Source organism: Lepisosteus platostomus, chromosome 7, assembly GCF_059453375.1.
Source record: "Lepisosteus platostomus isolate fLepPlt1 chromosome 7, fLepPlt1.hap1, whole genome shotgun sequence".
Classification (NCBI taxonomy): Eukaryota; Metazoa; Chordata; class Actinopteri; order Semionotiformes; family Lepisosteidae; genus Lepisosteus; species Lepisosteus platostomus.
In genome coordinates, this window is record NC_142617.1 from 15,012,264 (window position 1) to 15,031,348 (window position 19,085).

At 36.6% G+C, this 19,085-nt stretch overlaps 1 protein-coding gene across 18 annotated transcripts in view; it reads left to right on the forward strand.

Moving 5' to 3' along the window:
- nbeaa (neurobeachin a) overlaps nt 1-19,085 on the forward strand; it is a 361,778-nt gene that overhangs the window by 95,225 nt on the left and 247,468 nt on the right. For all 18 annotated transcript variants that reach the window (XM_088639451.1, XM_088639435.1, XM_088639437.1 and 15 more), the window contains exons 2-6: nt 6,336-6,567; nt 9,004-9,104; nt 9,420-9,515; nt 10,268-10,389; nt 14,284-14,410. In XM_088639451.1, the coding sequence (XP_088495577.1) occupies nt 6,336-6,567; nt 9,004-9,104; nt 9,420-9,515; nt 10,268-10,389; nt 14,284-14,410 (678 nt within the window). The remainder of the gene's footprint in view (nt 1-6,335; nt 6,568-9,003; nt 9,105-9,419; nt 9,516-10,267; nt 10,390-14,283; nt 14,411-19,085) is intronic.

Consider the following 19,085-nt stretch of genomic DNA (forward strand, 5'->3'; position numbering starts at 1 on the left):
CAGGGCACCAACCAACTTGAGTGTTATAACTCTTTTCTTTAAGGTACAGTATGTTAATGGAGCGAGCTTTGTCAGAACTTGCACCGACATTAAAACTGATGACATTAAGTCTTTTGAGTATCTTTTATTATTTATCTGTTTACATACAGTATGATGCAAGATGGCAAAGATGGTGAACTGTTTGTGTCACAAAATGTCTGATTTATTTTGGCTTGAATTAAGGACCTTCAAAGACCCATTGCTTTAGTTGGTGGCATTCTTTATTCGGAATCATACAATGCAGTGAACTTCCCTGTGAAACCTTTTTTTTCTTGACAAGAAATCGACCATATGTCCTTTCCCACGTTATGGAAAGCATTTATAATAAAACGACAATGTAGTATTTGATCATGGTACTGTGAGACACAGTATGTGTGATAACATTTTGGTTTATTTTAAATTCTTCTGTTTCAGTTCAAATTGCTGTCATCCTCCTTCTGTGCCTCTTCCATAGTCATAACTGTTGCTGTTTTTGACTGTTCAGCAGGAGCTTTTCACTGAAGTGCTGATATTTTTTCTTTCAGAAAAAGACAAAAAAAATAACTTTAAACGGTTAATAAAGAGTGCATGTTACTGAAGACAGACTTGCTCAACCCTAGTCCAAATAAAAACTGGGCTTCATGATTGTTTCACAAATTATGGTTTAAAATTCCATTATGGCCTATTAATTATATTGAGTACACTGCGCACTGTGTGTTTACAGTACAGTACTGTATATACCTGTATATAGCAGAATGTAATAGAGCTCACCATGTTGCACTAACACTCTGTGTTCTTTTCACCCACATAGGGCAGTGTGTGTTTTCCACTGAGTAAGAAAAGGCTATTACTGGAACTAAAACTAAATAGGATGTTCAAAATCTAAATCTGTTGCCATGGTTGAACAGTTGCTCGATAACAGTAAAAGAAACAAAAGAATTGACACGTATTTCATTTTATAGAATATTAACTACTGTAGGTTTGGCACATTGAGGCATTCTATTTCCACTAATGTGTGGGATCTTAAAATGTTTTCTGGATTTTTTTTTCCACTTTGACCTGGAATTTGTTTTGTAAATAAATTGATATTGTAAAAGCAAATGGGAAAGTGTTTGTCCCACCCTGCATCATGAAGTATGTCCGTCTTATCCCACTCTTTCTTTCCCATCTTAAATGTCACACTGAGAATAATGGTTGGTACGCATCTTGTCTTACCACTGGGCCCTGAAGGAGTACATTATTTTAGAACGTCTTTATAGCCTTATTTCTTGGTGGTTGTGCATTATGTGTTTTGTGTTTGTTTCCTTTCTTTTCTCTAGCATGGTCTGTTATGGCTTCTGGTCAGTGTGATTTTCATCCTGAGAAAAGAGGAAATGCAGTAGGTTGATTAAGTTCTGTGCGTCAAGGTTGTACAGGTGTGCTTACTGAGTTTATAACACCTAGTTTAATGTATAATTGAATATTAATATTTTCGTATATGATGTTAAATGGCTTTTCTGAGGTATACCTGTGATGAGGGTTCGAACCTGAGGTTGTTACACGTGGTATCAGTGACTCAGGTTAATGAGGTCGCTTGTCAGTCATGGAGGTTGAGCTGGGAGGAGAGTTCAACAGGATTTACAGAGCACTGTTATAGTGATGTCATTCCCAAGTTTCTCAATGGTTTTCCATCTTACCATAGCTCAAACAAAGCTGAACCAAAGAGTAGATTCCTACAGTACTGTATGTGGATTGGTGTGGCGAACCGCCTGAAATGGACATTCATATCCAAGTTCTGACAGCATACATTGTATGTGCGTGTCATATATCGTAGACAGAAAAAGATAACATACATTGTGCTAAACCTTAAAGGACGTTACTGCACAAAATGTTTTTTCAGGTCAGTACTAAAAAATGTCAAAATGATTTTGTAAATGCTTATGAATGAAATCTTACAGAAGATAGACTCTTGCATTAAAATATTGACTGTCAAGTGTACAATCAATAGTCTAAAGGAGTGGAAGTTCTCTTTCAGACTCAATATTTTCAAGATGTGCATTTGCTTAATTCTAATTAGTACAGGTATACTGAGGAGCAATTTTGTTTAGCAAAAGTGTTTTCTTTAACACTCTAATCATGAGCTCTGCAGATTTATCCTGAAGTGTGGATCTTTACTCTTAATTCTTAAACATACAGCATTTTTAGAAACTTCTATTTCTGTCATAAGGAATTTCAGATCTATTGAGCTGCAAGACTTTCTATTAGTGTGTAGTTACTCATTTGGGTGAATGTAACTGTAACTTGAAATACTCTCAGAGTGGATAACCTAATCTTAATATAAAACCTGGTGTGAATTTAGAACTCTCTCTGGATCAAATGCTGTAATATTACTACTGTTCTTTAAACTAAAATTAAAATCTTAAATATGAGGAAAGTTGACCACCATTTTCCGATTTTCAAGAATAAAAAAATCAACTAATTTTCAGTATGTCAAGTGGTTCAATGGAAAAGGCCAGCAAAACTAAGCCTGTTGCACATTTTTAAGGTGAGGCTGAAAAATAGAAATAGCTTTGCATTGCTCATGCTTAACGGTTTCTACAGTATACTTTATAAAGCAAAGAAGAGGGAATCAAGGAGGGCCAGGCACAACACTGTAATAATGTGGTGAGTGAATCACTGTTTGATGGATCACTTGGAATACAGTGACGTATCAATTAGTGAAACTGATAATCTGTAAACCTGTAGGCTGGATCAGACTATACAGTAAATCTGTTCTGGAGGATAAGAATTAGGTGTGTGGAATAGGACTAAGTGGACACTTGGAGTTCGGTGGGCAATGATAGAATGTATTGTAGCTTGGGGATAATACCAGAGAATCCAAATGATGATATGACTTGACATGAGCTGTTTCCTGGGACATATAACAGGCTAGACAGATTATGAAAGTATAAAACGTAAGATTGGAGAAGTGAATGTTCGTAAAACTGGGTCAGCAGCATTTGGCTGCATCAGATCTGAAAACACATCTGACAGCTCCTTGTGTGATGTCATTCCAATTTTAAGAAGTGTTTCTTTTGGATTTGGTACAACAGTAACCAGAGCTCTTAAAATCTAGTTTGCATTTCATGAAACAGCCATTTTATCATATTATTTTGTAATTACTTCTTCTGTCGCTTCCAAAAACATTGATTGGGCTTGGTCATTTCAGTGCAGCATGCCAGTTTACCTGGATGTCATTAAGCATTATAGCAAAGACCTTTTTTAAAATACTGTGGTGTACTGTATATTTACAATATGTTTGTCCTTGTACAAGTGACTGATCTTTTTATAGGTAAAGTACTGTGGTCTTGATAAAGGTGGATTGAAGCATTAGATGCGAGTTATGCTGTAGTGTGTTTAGGAACTATGCTCCGTATTCACTTTGGTTTTTCATTAGCAACCAATATTTTTGGAAACATCTTGTTAACAAGCATTCTGGTACGTGACAGTATGTACAAAACAGCTCTAACATGCTCTTAAGTGATTCAAGCCAGAGTTCAAGTGTTTCAACAGCTTGTTAGCTTTGCCCTCTTTCCCCGATAGAGACTCTTACACTTCTTCCCACATTGGACAAAGCTGGACAGTTCTACTATGACAGATGTAGCTGAATGTTTTCTTTTCTAGTAATTTGTTTTCTTTGAAATAACAAACTCGTTACAGTACTTTCTGCAGTGTAATTCTTGTCTATCCAGACATTGATGAAGTATTATATAGAGTATTTTCATTGCTAGTTTTAATTGCTGTGGATTTCAGAATATACAGTAATCTTTCATTTGTCTATTAATTGACTTCTAAAATAAACAGTTTAAGCTGATGTTCTTTGTGGTGTCTGGAAAACATATTCTGACTTCTAGGTTATTAGCTTCACTAAGCAAAAATACCAAGTGGGATACTCAATGAGATGGACAAAAAATAGACTATATGTCTATCAAGATGGTCACTAAATAATTCTCTAATTAGACTTCAGCTTAATTGTAGAGCATACTGTAGTAGACACAACATTGTAATGTACAAATGCCTTAGAATAAAAAGAAAGACCACAAATTCTAAAGTAAGGAATTATGAGCCCAGGCCATAAGTGATTAATCTGTTATTCCTAGTGAAATACACCTAAGGGATGACTTAGCTGAAATCTATTTACTCAGTGCTGCAGGATGGTTGAATCATTTAGTGTATGGTGAGTTCTGAGGGGACCAGTAGCTTGGTCTTTTCTTTCTCCAGCCTTTTATTTAAGACTGGTATGTTCTTCCTTTGTAACTCTTTTAAAAAATGAAGAAATAGACAGTTATGTCTTATTTTGTACACACGTTGCTTGTAGTTACTCTTGGGAAAGTATGTGCAGAGGCAGGGTAATGCACAATGAAGTATAGCTTTTGTTGTTTTGCTGAATTGCACACTTGGTCTGGTGGTGACCTCAGGGCCATTCTGACTGACAGCACTAATTCCTGACCAGTGATCTGCGCTGTGGTCTGTACTTCCCATTCACTGCATTATTGCCCAAGGATTCTACAGAACACCATTTTCATTCAAGACAAGCTGACACATATGCTCAGAATATATTTCTGTAGTGTTGTATTGCTCAGACTACAGTTTATACTACTTCACTATTATATTGCTGGTAAATTAAGCTATAATGGTGTACTGTATCAGAAAACTCTTATTCTGCATGCTGTTGCTTACAAACAACAGCTTTTTTTAAAATGATACAGGTATTGGTAGACCTGCCAGTTGTTACTATTTCTATTATAATTTAATATTTCATTGGATGAGCCTGTCGTTCAGTTTAAGAAACCAGAAAAAAAAAATTGTTAAAAAGCTAGTAAATCTCATTTTGATCTAACAGAGCTTCGATTGGATATTCACATAGCGTAAACACACACAACTGTAATAGTGGAAAATAGTGGAAAATGAAACAATATTGCCAGGCACCTTGTACCTTTATGCTGGAATTTAAAAGTGACAGTCACTACAGGAGGGTAAAGATTTTAATTGAGTTCATTTGTCCTTTCCGGATGGGCCATGCTGTCAGATTTTCAGATGTAGTGATATTTTAGTGACTATGGCTAATGACAAGGTGCTAAGTCATGAGATGGTTCTAGCTTTTTGTCCCTTAGCCTTAAGCTGTGTCCCAGCTTACAGATAGCAAATGGCAATTTAAGGATCACATGATAAATTACTATAGGTGTTCTTTAATTCATCAAATGCAGTGGTGTACACCTGTAAGTAGAAGAGCTTGTTTCATGCTCATGGAGCTTAAGTTGTGGAAGAATTGATTGTGTTAACATTTATGTTTCCATAACAAAGAAATCTTATGCATCTGAACCCCCTTTTGCTTTTGATGTAAAAATGGAAAAACTTTTACTTTTCATCATGCTCACCTGCAGTGTCTATTCTGGATACATGTACTAGGGAATAAAATATTTGACTTGGTGGTGAAGAATGATCCTGTGGGGAAATTGTAGTTTGGGTAAGAACACAGTGTTAATTTAAAAAATGGAGCCGCAGAAGCGAGACTAATTGTTATTGAATCCTGGAATCCTGACAGGTTACACCCCTCCATTAGCTCTCCCAGATTTCTTTTGAGTGACATCCCCATCACTTCATTCTTGATATACAGTAGGAACCCTGCCACTAGGAAAGGGCCTGAGGAGCCATGTTTTTACTAATAGGTACTTTGGAGACAGTGAAGGTCATCAACATGAAAAAGAACAGGAGAGAAAATTTTGATTTTGCAGTGGAAATTCAGTGTTGACCTTTATGGCTTGTCCGTGTTGTTTTTCAGTGTCTGTCGGTGTTACACAGGGTAGTGTAGTATAAAGGAGTTTAGACTAAAACTAAACTGAGTTTTATGTGGGCTACTCAATGAGAAGATGACAGTTCATTGTTATAATGAAGCTTTGTACTTACTGCTTTAAATCGATGAAAAGCAATCCTGCTGTGTTTGATTTGATGTAATAAGGAAGCAATTGTCTTTTTCTACTGTACAGGAACTTATTAAAAAATTCTGCCTATTTTTCTAAAGACTACTTTAGTCCTGTGTTGAAGTTATTGTACAACCTATATGTTGGTTCTGAGCAGAGGGCTATGATACCTCTTGTTTCATAGGATAGCATTTTAAAGAACTTGTATGCCCTTTCCCTGTTAACTGGTTAACATTAACATTAGCCATTACAACAGCCACACTTGAATCACGACAGCATTACGTTCATGCGGTCTTAACTGCATTAATCAAGAAGGTGATCTGTTTTTCTGAAGACTTGTGCATCCTAGTAAATCAATCTCTCTCTCTTCTTCTGCAGCTGGTGGGTGGTGAGTTTGACCTGGAGATGAATTTCATCATCCAGGATGCAGAGAGCATTGCTTGCATGGTGGAGCTGCTGGAGCACTGTGACGTGACGTGCCAGGCCGAGATCTGGAGCATGTTCACCGCTATCTTGAGGAAAAGTGTCCGCAACCTGCAGACCAGCACTGAGGTGGGCCTGATCGAGCAGGTGCTACTGAAAATGAGCACAGTGGATGACATGATAGCAGGTAAGAATGAGTGTGGTGGTCCTCTGTTGTGGCAGTCATAAATAGTTAGTAACAGCAAGCATTATTTTGCTTTTTTTTCCACATCTAACAGATTTTTGTATTCAGCAAGTGTCTTCATTCTAGGCACACTGTACCACTGTACTGTCAGCACTCATAATCCAGACTATATCTCTGATATTCCTGTTTCTGTTTTCAGAATCCTGCTTCACAAGTTTTAAAAAGGTTTAAAATATAATAATAACTTTTTTTTTAATTCCATGTTGATGTTTGATGCCATCAGTTACCTTGTTTGATGTGATCTCTTCAGTAAGGTTAAAACAACTGTTTTAAAGCTAATTTCAAACACAAGACTTGAAAGACATTTCTTGCATTACAGCTTATATTGCATTGTCTTCCCAAGTTAGATTCCTATTTGGAAATGGAATTATTTCAATTGGTGTAGGTATATGATTTTTTATGATAAAATTAAAACATGTGATGTGTCTCTAACAGACTGGATGAGAGGTTTATTTACTTTTTTGACGAAAAAACAAAGGCTCAGCTTCATGGTCAGATGCATGAAATTATTCAGGTTTATCAATGTGAAAAGAGATGGATTAAAAAAAATCTTATTCAAGGTGTATTGTATCACATAAAGCATATTGTGATTTGTGCTCTGTTCAGCAATGACAGTGATAGGATTTTTATCCTCTGCATTGTGTGCTTTTTTGTATTTCATGCAAAGTTTCAAGCGCAGTCTGCTTTTACTATACATTACTTCTCAATGCTCCTCATATTGTGGTGCCAGCATTATGACTGCAATTGCTTGTGACCTTGGCTCATTGGATGTTCATGGCAGATCTGTTTTTCTAATAAATGATGATGAGCCATAAAATAAAGACATTGTCATACTGTGCGTAAAACTTCCCTAATAAGCTTTTTCATGTAAATCACTTATAAAAAAAAATAACCGATCGACTGATAAATGGAGATTATTTTGTCTTGGTAGATTATGGTTCTACATGATATCTTCAATATTTTAGTACTTTAGCACCAGAATACATTTTGGATAAAGATAAGACTTTAGAGTATTCTGAAATTTTTGTCATTATGACAGATTGGATGATCGCCTCATGGGTATGCAGATGTTCTATTTTTCCATTTTCCTATTAAGGCTATCGATTTTCTTTCAGAAAGTAAATGAATTGGCGATTGCTTTAATATTTTGCACTCCCCCTACTACCTCTCCTCCCTGTTCTGGAATGGTCAATTAGTGATCTCTTTCACAGCTACAATCCTTGTACAACCTTGACTGGTTGAAGGCACTTGCTGTTTTTCACACATACAGTACCAGCCCAGCAGACTTCTCCAATAGATTGGATAAGAGGTACCTTCAATTGGAGAAGGACTGCAGCTCTCCCTAGCAATACATCCAAGGTCGAGTACACCCAGGAAGTTAGAGATTGTTGTTTCACGGGAGTATGAGGCCACCCTGCATCTTGTTGGGGATTAGAGTTGGCTAATACCATAGCCCAGATCTGATCTCCTTGACATCGGTAATGTAGGGCTCCACTTACACTCTGAACAAGGGACTTCCCTTATTGAGATGCTAAGGAGTGCCATACTGTTGATTCCTAATATCTAAACAATAACATTTCAGTAAAACAAAGCTAAAAAAAAAACATGTATATTCTGACAATACACTTTATGATTACATCTCCTCCAATGTCTGATCCATAGTATGGGGTGAAGTCTTACAAATGTAGGATTGTGTAGGATGACAGTCTTTGTAGCTGTTGAGTTACTAACAGGATCAATCCCAGATGTTGTATTAACAATTGTGCCAGATGTTAAAGAGGTTGCTTACTTCTTCTAAGACAGTAAAATTACTCCTCTCCAGCTTTCAGATATATATTTAAATGGCCAGATTACTTTTTTTACTGTAAATTCGTAAGTGATCATGTTCATTTTTGTTTAAATATACTTCTTAACAGAAAAATGTATGTGTTCTTTGCAAGGTTTGTCAAGCCATTAATGGCAATATAAAGAAGTAATCTTTATAGAATTTTTAATCCTGAGAATTTTCAATTTTAACCCTGTTGTCTTCATATTGTGAATTTAGTACATTACTTTTTTAAGGTTATTTCTTCTTACATTCTTAGTATTTTTTTTGTTTTGAAGATTTGTCAATTTTATTTGTTTGCTGGAAGAAGTCAATAACCTTTTTCCGGCATAAAAATCGCTTTTTGTCCCCAGGATGAATTTTCCAGAGGGACTGTTAAATACTGAATATTTTGGTTAGTCTCTCTGTCTCTGAGCGAGATAGTGCTCTTCCGCATAGCGAGATAAAATTGCGAAGAGCCTCAAAAACAAGCTCCTTGAAAGATGTGGAAGAAACCCGAGAAGAGCAAGGAGAAGGAGAGTTGTTTAGATCTATTTTTTGTTGCGGTCTTTCAGATCTCCTGGTGGATATGTTGGGAGTTCTGGCCAGCTACAGCATTACAGTCAAGGAGCTGAAGCTTCTGTTCAGCATGCTGCGTGGAGAAAATGGAATCTGGGTAAGCAGTGGTTAGGGAAAATACAGTTTCAGGTGTCAGCGTAGTTCAATGCATTAGTGCTTCAATGAAGCATTAAGTCTTAGACAAATGATCTCTGGGGACCCATAAGGAGATATTTGTTTGGGGGGTTGCCTGATAATTGATCTGCTGCGTTGAGGTGCATGAGGTAATTGATGGAGTATCGATTTGGCAACTGTGGTGAGTATTTTGTATTGCGAAGCCTTTATATTTCTGGGACTGTGGGGTGTTTATTCATTCTGTGTCTTTACCCCTCTGACAGACTATGTCTTATTGTTTCTCTCCTCACCTCCTTAGCCCAGACATGCAGTCAAATTGCTGTCAGTTTTGAATCAGATGCCACAGAGACATGGCCCGGACACATTTTTCAACTTCCCAGGACGCAGTGCAGCAGTAAGTGTCAAGTTCTACTCCTAAACTGCAAACAGTAAATGCTTAATATGGCATATTAATATAATAAGGAACAGTAAAAGCATGGTAAAGTTACGGTAAATAATTGTGTGACAAATCATGATACAATCCATGGGAAACTACAGTGTGGCAAAGCAAAGTTATCATAGCACAATCTTGGGAAAAGTGCAGAAATACCATGCATGGTTATCTGGGGTAAATTGCAATAAGAGAAGGTATGATTAAAGAGCTCAAGTAAACACAATTTAGTTTGCTAATCCTATAATTCATATTCACAGAGGCATGAACATTGTTGTTTTATATGAATCACTGATTTACTTAGTGTGACCAAAAGAGTGCTTTCTTCATGCAATCTCTGCCTGATTTTTTAAAATGTAATATTATTCATTTGCAAGCATAAATATGTGTGAAGCTAACTGTACACCAATGTGGTTTTATTATTTCAGCTCTCAATAATGCTAAAAGTTTAATAACACTTTAAATTAAGTCTGCCTTATGGATTTTTGTGAGTGTCTATAAGACCTAGTACATGCTTATACTGAGAGCACATTTAATTTTATAGACATACGTATTATTGTCATAAATCTTTAGTTTTTTTTTCAATTTGTAGACCTTTTGAGCCATGCAAATGAATGTGTTGGGCACCCCCATGAGTTTTTTTAATACATTGTTAATATATCTGCTTGGAATAATTTTGTTATTATATAATGTGTTTTATCTGTTTCTTATTCCAGGCCATTGCGTTACCTCCAATTGCTAAGTGGCCTTACCAAAATGGATTTACTCTCAACACCTGGTTCCGAATGGATCCTCTGAATAATATTAATGTAGACAAGGATAAACCATATCTTTACTGGTAAGCACAAGTATTTAAGATATTGCATAACAGCAGTAATGATATATACTTAGATTAGGTGAAATTAAATGATGACGTGCCATGTATACCAAGTCTAATAAGCCTAAAAATTCATCTAAAATATACTGTATATATACTTCATACACATTAAAATGTCAAGCCATCATGAGAGAGAATGGAGGAATCAGCAGTGTATAATGTTTGAAATGCTTCTGTATGTCGTGCAAATCCTTATTAAATCTGATCTTTCATGTTTAATTTAATTAAATATTCATACTGAGATTTGCTTTTCAGAAAATCCACAACACAAATCCACACTCAAAAAAAGAGAAGGAAATGTGCAGGTTATAAGAGTTTTAGCTTAGTTTTATTTGGATAAAATCCAATTTTGCACTTGAGACAGATGTTTGAAAGTTTTTTAAGGTCTAAACCTGAGTATCCTTTTTATAACCTAAAACTACTAGAATATTTTGGGAATGGAGTGTGAAGTACAGTTTGTACCTTGCCAAAAGATTTGTCTGCATGTGTACATGTACTGTACTGTATATCCTCATAATATTTACAGAATTTCTTACAACTGGAAACAGGATTAGGAATCTAGTGCAATTGTAACAATACAGTACATCAATGGTCCTTGAAGACTCTGTACCAACCACAAAACAAGATATATCCTTTTTTTATATGTGCACAGTTTTCTTATTTTTGGTTCTTAGCATCTTTTAACTACTGCAGAAATTGACCTTGTTTACCCTAGTAAGGGGATTATCTTTAGTAGCTGAATTTAATTATTTATAGCTTTATTGTTGTAGCTGTAGCTATTCCATGATTTAAACAAAGTTTCTTTAAGGAGTTTCCTGAAACATGGTTGCTAAATTGTACTAAGGGAATAAGAACGGTGTTAGATTCAACAACAGCTTTTAAATGATAAAAATGCCATGTGGGCGAGGCACACAAGACTGCAGAAGGAGCTCAATGTAGTAACAAATAAAAAAGTTACTTTTTAATTTCTTTGAACAAAATTAAAGTCTTATTTCAGAGCTTGTGGTAATTAGTCTTCAAATCAATAACCTCACAGTTGACTGTTTATCGACTGCCACCCCTTTGTGCATCAATAAGGGATGTTAGAGAATAGCTTGAAAAGAAACAAAATGAATTATGCTGTACCTAGAGCACTCTGGTGACGTCATTTATTGACTGTGCATAATTTTGAGTAAGAGTAATTTTACTCATAGTGAAAGCACTTAAATTCATAGTTTTGTTTAAAGATTGTTTCAGAACATGATAAAGCAAATAGCAAAGTACTGTATATGCTGTACATATATAAGTACAATATTACACTGGTTAGTCTTAATATTTGAAGGTTTATGTTATAGATCAATACACCTTTAATGTCACTAACAGGAATACAATGCATGCATTTATCAAGTATTCCATACTTGGAAACACTTTTGAGGGGGAAAAAAACAGCAAAACAAATGTGCTGAATGAAAAGGAATTTGATTAAAAAACAGTAAATGCAAGTAACACACGCGCAGAGATAAAGTGGAACAAACTCCCAAAATGAAGCCAACAAACAAATAAGTGTTTGGTAGATGGAGTTAATTGAGTTGAGCTGTTCATGCAGAAGGATGATTTTTTTCTGTGTGTGTTGAGAAATTGAGCAAACATTGCTGTTTAATTGGCGAATGGTTTTCGATGTGATACAGAAGCGCTCTGTTTTTACATTTCTTGTCAGTTACAAAAAACTGGGGGCAGCAAGAAGAAGCAACTTTCATTTACATATTTTAAAACACTTGCTGGCACTATCAAAAAAAGTACCATACATCAGCCTTTCAGATTTTATTTGTAATCCCTTTGTGCCGGTGGCATGCAGTCTGTTGATTGAAAAGGAAGAAGCCATCAGAATTGAATTGACTGCGGCGTCCTTACTGTATATGGGACAGGCTCTGTTGGCCATGTAAATATGGAATCTAATCATTCCCTGGCAGGTCCCCTGGTATCAGTGCGAGCTGGCTGATTTCATGCTTCTGTGCCTGGCACTTCACATCATTTACTCCTCCCTACTCACCGGCCTGCAGCAGCAATGCGGTCAGAAGTACAGCGCGGAAAGATTAACAAAAAAAAAAGAGAGAAATTTTGTTTATAAACCATAGAAATGAGATGTACGCGTAATTGGTCGAGTGGATCCTTCAAGCCCTGAGAGAACAAGCGCGCTAAATTAGAAAAATTGCCATATGCTCCCCGGCAGTGTGGCTGATGCAGGCAGCTGCTGTCATTTATCAGGGAGGCTTGTAAGGGACACGGCAGTGGTATAGCGCTGGAGAAGAAATGTGTGCCGGCCAGGATAGGACGAGGAGTGTGATGAAGAAATGATTTGCTGCCTCCCCGTGCCTGATGCGAATTACAAGTCTGTTAGATTTCTAAAAAAAGAACGTCCCAGCCATCTTTAAGTGCCTTACGTTTGTCACTTCTACAAATGTCACCGGGCAAAGAAAATTGCCGAGAGTTATGGCTCAAGGCCTGCACCATCTTGTTCATCTTATTTTTGGTGTTTTAGATTTTTCCAAAAGCGCTTATGTATATATTTTTATCCTCAATACAATGTCAGAGTCCAGGCAGTTATGATTTATGTGTTCTGTATGTTTTTCTTTTATTTCTGCTTTTTTGGGGGTTTTGAAGAAGGGCAAATGAGCCAAACAGAACTAGGGGAGTAAATTAAGGTTACAGAGGCTTCAGTGTGTTTTAGAGCATTGTGCTACACACTGATTGGTTTACTTAACGAAACCTCCTCACAGCATATTTACAGTTTTTTTTAAATAGTTCAACATTATAATCACAAACAGACTTACAACACATGGACTTCTGTGCTAAGGTACTGTACCAGCTTCCTTCGATTTCCGGTTCCAGTCAAGGGGGAACGCTGGTGCGTTTGGCTGCCGCTCCTCTCACCAGTTTTTCATTTTTATCTACTTATTTATGTTTTTTTATTCCTTTCTCTTCTCGGTGACACTGATTTCTAATTTATCTATTTCCATCCGCTTCGCGTTATCCGCTCCACGTTACAAATTCACAAATGCGACTTCCACTTGCATCGTTTTTTTAAGCGGTTTGAGAAGCCACCATTAAAGGCACTATATAAAATAAAGTTTATTATTATTATTATTATTATTATTATTATTATTATTTTTATTAGTCCCACAATTTAATGTACTGCATATCCAGGAGGAAATCTGAATCTAAAAAGTGCATGTAGAGTTTTTGGCTTCTGATATCTGTATAAACCTTTAATTATTGTTTACAAAATAACTTTTCAAATTTTTCCTATTTGTTATTGCTCACATCTCTTAAAAACAGGCAATCAGGGGAAAGGAAATCAGGCCTAGAGTTTTTTCTTTTAATACCAACACCATTCTGTTGCTTTATAAAAGTATTATTGGATGTGCAGGAAACATCATTTTTAGTTTTGTGTGCTTAAAAAAAGAACACGATCTTAAACAATCAAAACTCTGGATGAGAAACAAATATTGCTAATACTTTTGCTGGTTTTATGTTCTGAAGCGCGTTACAGACTTGGTGTGGTGTTAATTCTGGTGTTAAGGACTTGAGGAGAACACGGATACAGTATAACAATAAAACGGGTTTATAAAATATAGGGGTTCCTGGCTCAAGGTACATGTAGGTTGGTGAAAATATAAAATGGGTAATATGCCTTCTGCTTTGTCAAGGTCTCAAGCTTTTTATCCAAGTATGAAAAATGTCTGTAATAAAATAAAGAATGTATCTTTTTCCTCAAGCTTTCACCACTTTTATTGACAATTCCTAAATATTTTGTTTTTCCCTATGGTCGTATAACTGAGTATCATCTAATTTTCATTGCTGCTGTTTGTTTTTCAGCTTTCGCACTAGCAAAGGCATTGGGTACTCGGCACACTTTGTTGGCAATTGCTTGATAGTGACGTCCCTGAAATCAAAAGGCAAAGGATTCCAGCACTGTGTAAAATATGACTTTCAGCCTCGAAAGGTAAATGCCGTATTTCAGTAGAACCCAGCGCAGATTGTTTCATTGTATCCAGAAGGAAGCTACTGTACAGTATGTACTGTACAGTCAAATGTGTGGTTTGAATGGGCTTGTATGTTAAGCAAATTGACATGGAACATTTCACTTTCATTTTCCTTTATTTCTGGTTATGTTTTGGATAAGTGAAAATAAACTAAATCTTTTGGAAAATGCCTTGAGGGTGTACTTGAACATAATGTCATATTAAAAAAAATATCATGCTTTTTTAATTACAAATAAAAATGCATGAATGTCCAGTGGTTTCTAGCATTTTCCTAAAAACAACAGAAATATGTACAAGAATCAAAAATAGTAATAGTCTAATATTGGCATTAAAAAAAAAACCTGCCATTCTTGCAGTGGGCTGGAGCACTGTTTTTCTGTTTTTTACTACAGCATGTCAGCAGTTCCCCATGTATCTGGGTCTTTTATTTCTATAATGGCAAACAGAATCTGCATTATACCTCTTCTCTTTTTCATTCTTCTTTCTTTCCTGTAATTTTCACATACTGCCATATACCGCTGATGATAATTACAAATGCCAATCATAGCATGAGAGCTACTATATGTACTGTATGTACAGGTGTACTTAGTGTGACATTAGTTTTAGTTTGGTTAATGTCTGTTTGAAGATGACATTTTGTCAACAATGACAATGCTATTTAACTTTGTGGTTTAAAGAAATCCAAACAGATAAGGCATGTCATACTCTCAGACTGCCCAATTACTGTAGCTTTTAAAGATTAAAGTACTATTTTAGAACCGCATATGGCTGATTGGAGAGTTACTGTATATATCACTTCTTTTTAGGAGTATCAGGCAGATATAACTAATTTAAAGCATAGTCTGTGTCACATGTGCTGTGTTTTGTAATGGTATTTGAGAAGAAATTAGAATTATCCATTATAGTGGTTTGAAGCAGATTTATGTGACAATACAGTATGTGGTATACTGTTTATCAACATCATATATCAATGACAGGAGTGATGGCCATCTGTGTAAAAATTCCTCATATTTTGCTTTCAACATTTCAAGTAATTAACCTGGCAGAGTAGGTTAAACCTCCGCTAACAGCTTTTCTAGGCTGAAAATTAAAGCAACCATCAGTTCTCCTCCTAGGCCACCATAACTTGTTTCCTTAAATAAGCCGTTATGTCTTCTTTGCCACATTTCTGATGTCATGCCTTATTATTGTGTGTCTAAATTTACAGAGTGAAGGTCATTACTAATAATCCGGGCTTCATGCTTGAACAGATTTCATAATCTTCAGTGAAAGGAAGCAGATGCAGACTTGTCGTCTCCTTCAGAATGCTCCATGGATGGAAATAACATGCTGAGGTGGTTGGTGGAGCTGTCTGTTGTTCTGCCCTCTTTCTTAACCACCTGCTATGTTATTTATAGGTTAAGATCTGATCCATTAGTTGTCTTGCTTTGGCTTTGCTGAGCAAAAAAACAGTTCTACTTCAGTTTGGTGCCAAAAGAATTGTTGCTTAAGCTGCCAATTGCAAGGTAACGCATTTGAAGTAGAACAAAAACACCACTTTAGATGACAGCCCTCAGTGAATCTTCTAGCGCAATTACATGCAGCCCTAGAATAGGAATGAAAATTAATTTGGCGCCCAGTACCTGAATATCATACCCATTCAAGAGTCCCACTAAAGGAATAACTGGCTCAAGATGTGGCTGTTGCTTACATTTTTCACCCACCTACCTGGGACTCTGTGTTCATTTCTCCTCAGGAAAGTAATGTCTGGCATAACTGTATGAGGATTCAAGTTGTAATTTATTTCAACCTGATAGCCAATTATATTGGTTATTATTGTGTGGCCTTGCGGTTAAAGAACATTATATGAGTGCAGTGTCTGGTCAGGATGTATGGCATACCCTGTTGTTCAGTATATATTTTAATTTGCTGTCATTGGATTGTAATGAGGAATAATTGTTCATTTCATGTAAAGACTGATTGCAGTTTTCAGTTCGTAATTGCGTTGCTGTAAACACTAAAACAATATTAATTAAGTTAATGAGGCACTCATATACATATACAGTATGTTTATTATCCTCTCAAAAGTACACATCAAAAGTACACATTAACAGCTGCAGATTTTAATATGCAAGAGAATCTTCCATCTCAGCATTTCAACTATTTGAATGGAGAGCCACATGTAAACTAGGTCATATCTTAGAAAAAGCCCTTCCTAAATGGCGGATCACAACAGAGCTTTTGAGGTTTGATTACTGAAAAGCAAACCAGAAAGGGGTTCCAGATATATTGTAGTAGTTGAGACGAATACATCTGGGAAAACTTTCTTTTTAAATAGCCTTGTAAGTTTAATTCTGCTCCTCCCCAGGAGGCATGGTGGTTGCTGGCTCTACTGTGGCACGACCGCTTGATGTGGGTGAAACGGAGCAATAATAACAGAATACAATGCCCTGATATCCCATGCATTCAGAGACTAAATTAATGCAACGTTTTTCTGTTTTTCTTTTAGCTTTTGGTTTAAACTTCCATAAATTAACAAGTGTTGTCCGTATGGGATTCATTCCACCAAGCTGTTGCTTGCAAGCAGATCTCCTGAGGGAAGCTCTCTCGCAATGCCTAGATCACTACGCCTCCGGTTCAAGCTCCAGCTGCAGTCACGAGAGATTGCCTTCTTATCTGTTGAGCCCTTTTTGTGTTCCTTTGTTTGGCTGGAAGCTTGCCTTGGGGACTGACTTGCCCAAGGTTGAGATCTTATTCTGTGTGTTCCATTTCCCCTGGCCACAGATGGAGGTCTTTGTGTAGCAGATGAAAATTGCTTTGTTATTCTTGCTTTCCCTCAAACTGTTTCCCCAATGCTCCTCACTCTTCTCACTGCTCTCCTGGCTTGGGTTTCATCTTGTCTTATCAGGCTGGAGACAGAATTCCACCTGGTCCTGCCAGATAAGCAGGGGTCGTGGAAACCTAAAGCTGGTTTCTCGCGAATAGTCTGACATTCTCCAAGACTGAAGTCTTGAGTTCTGTAAGAATGTTAAGTTCAAGGTCTTTCTTTATCATTCGTTGACTCAATATTAATTAAGCTGATGAGGAATTCTCATATAAAGAGTCATCAAGAATATTTATATGATTTCCACATTTAATTTTATTAACAATAACATTAGAGGAAATAAAATGTATACATATTGGCAGTAGGCAACTTAGTGTTCTTTATTTAGTTTGCACTTCACATATGAAAGTTAATTATTATTATTAGTAGTAGTAATAATAACAGTAAATCAAATTATTCATCAAGAGATGCATATTGTAAATGTTTAAGAGTGAACATTTTAAGTGTGAGGTTTACCATTTTCTCTTTATCTCTACTATACAAATCATTCACTCCCTTTCAGGATCATGTTATCCGATTTTCTTCACTGCGGACTTTGATGGGTAATTTTAATGCAGAATGGACAAAGTGTTTATGAAATCAAGTTTTGTACCTTTGTGAATCTAAATAAAGATTTTATTTTTTTGATTCAGAAGGATCACTTCTAAAAACTAATAAGCACTAATTTCATTAAACTATTATGTAAACTGTTTTTTATTATAAAATAAATGCAAATTGTGTTCATTTTAACATAAAAGTAGAGAAACTGACATTAAAAGTGGAGCCTTTTATTGCGATTACCTACTGTCAAAAGAAGTGACAGGTAGAGTATACAGACATAATATGATAGCTACAGTATGAAAATCTACCCTTAGATGTACTGTATGTACCACTCGCAATGGATGTCTCTGCATCTGGGACAGGCTATTGTTATTCAGCAAAACTCCCAGGTCAGCTCAGAAAAAGAGAGCAAACTCGCACTCCTTGATAGGTTAGTTTGAATTAAGGGGGGAACACTGTTAAAAATGTGGTCCTTTTTTGGTAAATAGATGTTTTCTTGGTTAAAACAGCTACAAAGAGTATCTTTCCACAATTTCCTGAGGCTTTCCCACTGGCCCAATGGTAACTTCTTCGGGAAGCACCAGCCAAGCTCAAGTGTTAGTTACTTCAAGAAGGAACAGTGACTGAAAGGGTGACCATCCCCTTGCCCAAAGTTCACGTCATCCACCCCATACCACAGTGCTTATCCCATTACTGTGCTCTTACAACTTGAGTACTGCTTCAGATACAGGCAGTACTATGCCATCCTCTTTTTTTAATGCGGCAGCTCTGTAATACAAGCAGCTGTCTAAAGGACTACGTGCACAGCTCTCACTAAAAAATGCTCAGTCCTACTCATGAGCCACCCGATCATGACAGCTTTGTGCCAATCATGCATTGCCACTTGCAACTCCTGACCACTGCCTTTGAGTGGCAGGGCTGGAATTTAACCCAGTGACCTATGAGCTGCAGAACTGATCTCGCAATTTCAAGAGCAGGCTTTTACCGGATGAGCCACCTTGGAGCCATTAATGGGAGGCACCTCTAAAGTGACATTTTATTGCTGTGCCTCAGCTTTAAAAGTGTCAGGGCCTGCACGTAATGCAGTGAGGGGCATAGTGTAGAGAGAAAGAAACTAAGCATTTCATTCCACTTGCCTCTTGTATGATGGGAAAACGACCAAATCAGCTTTGCGTTGGCTGAAGAAAAGGCTCAGATATATATATGCGGCGTATGAAATCCACATTCTGGAG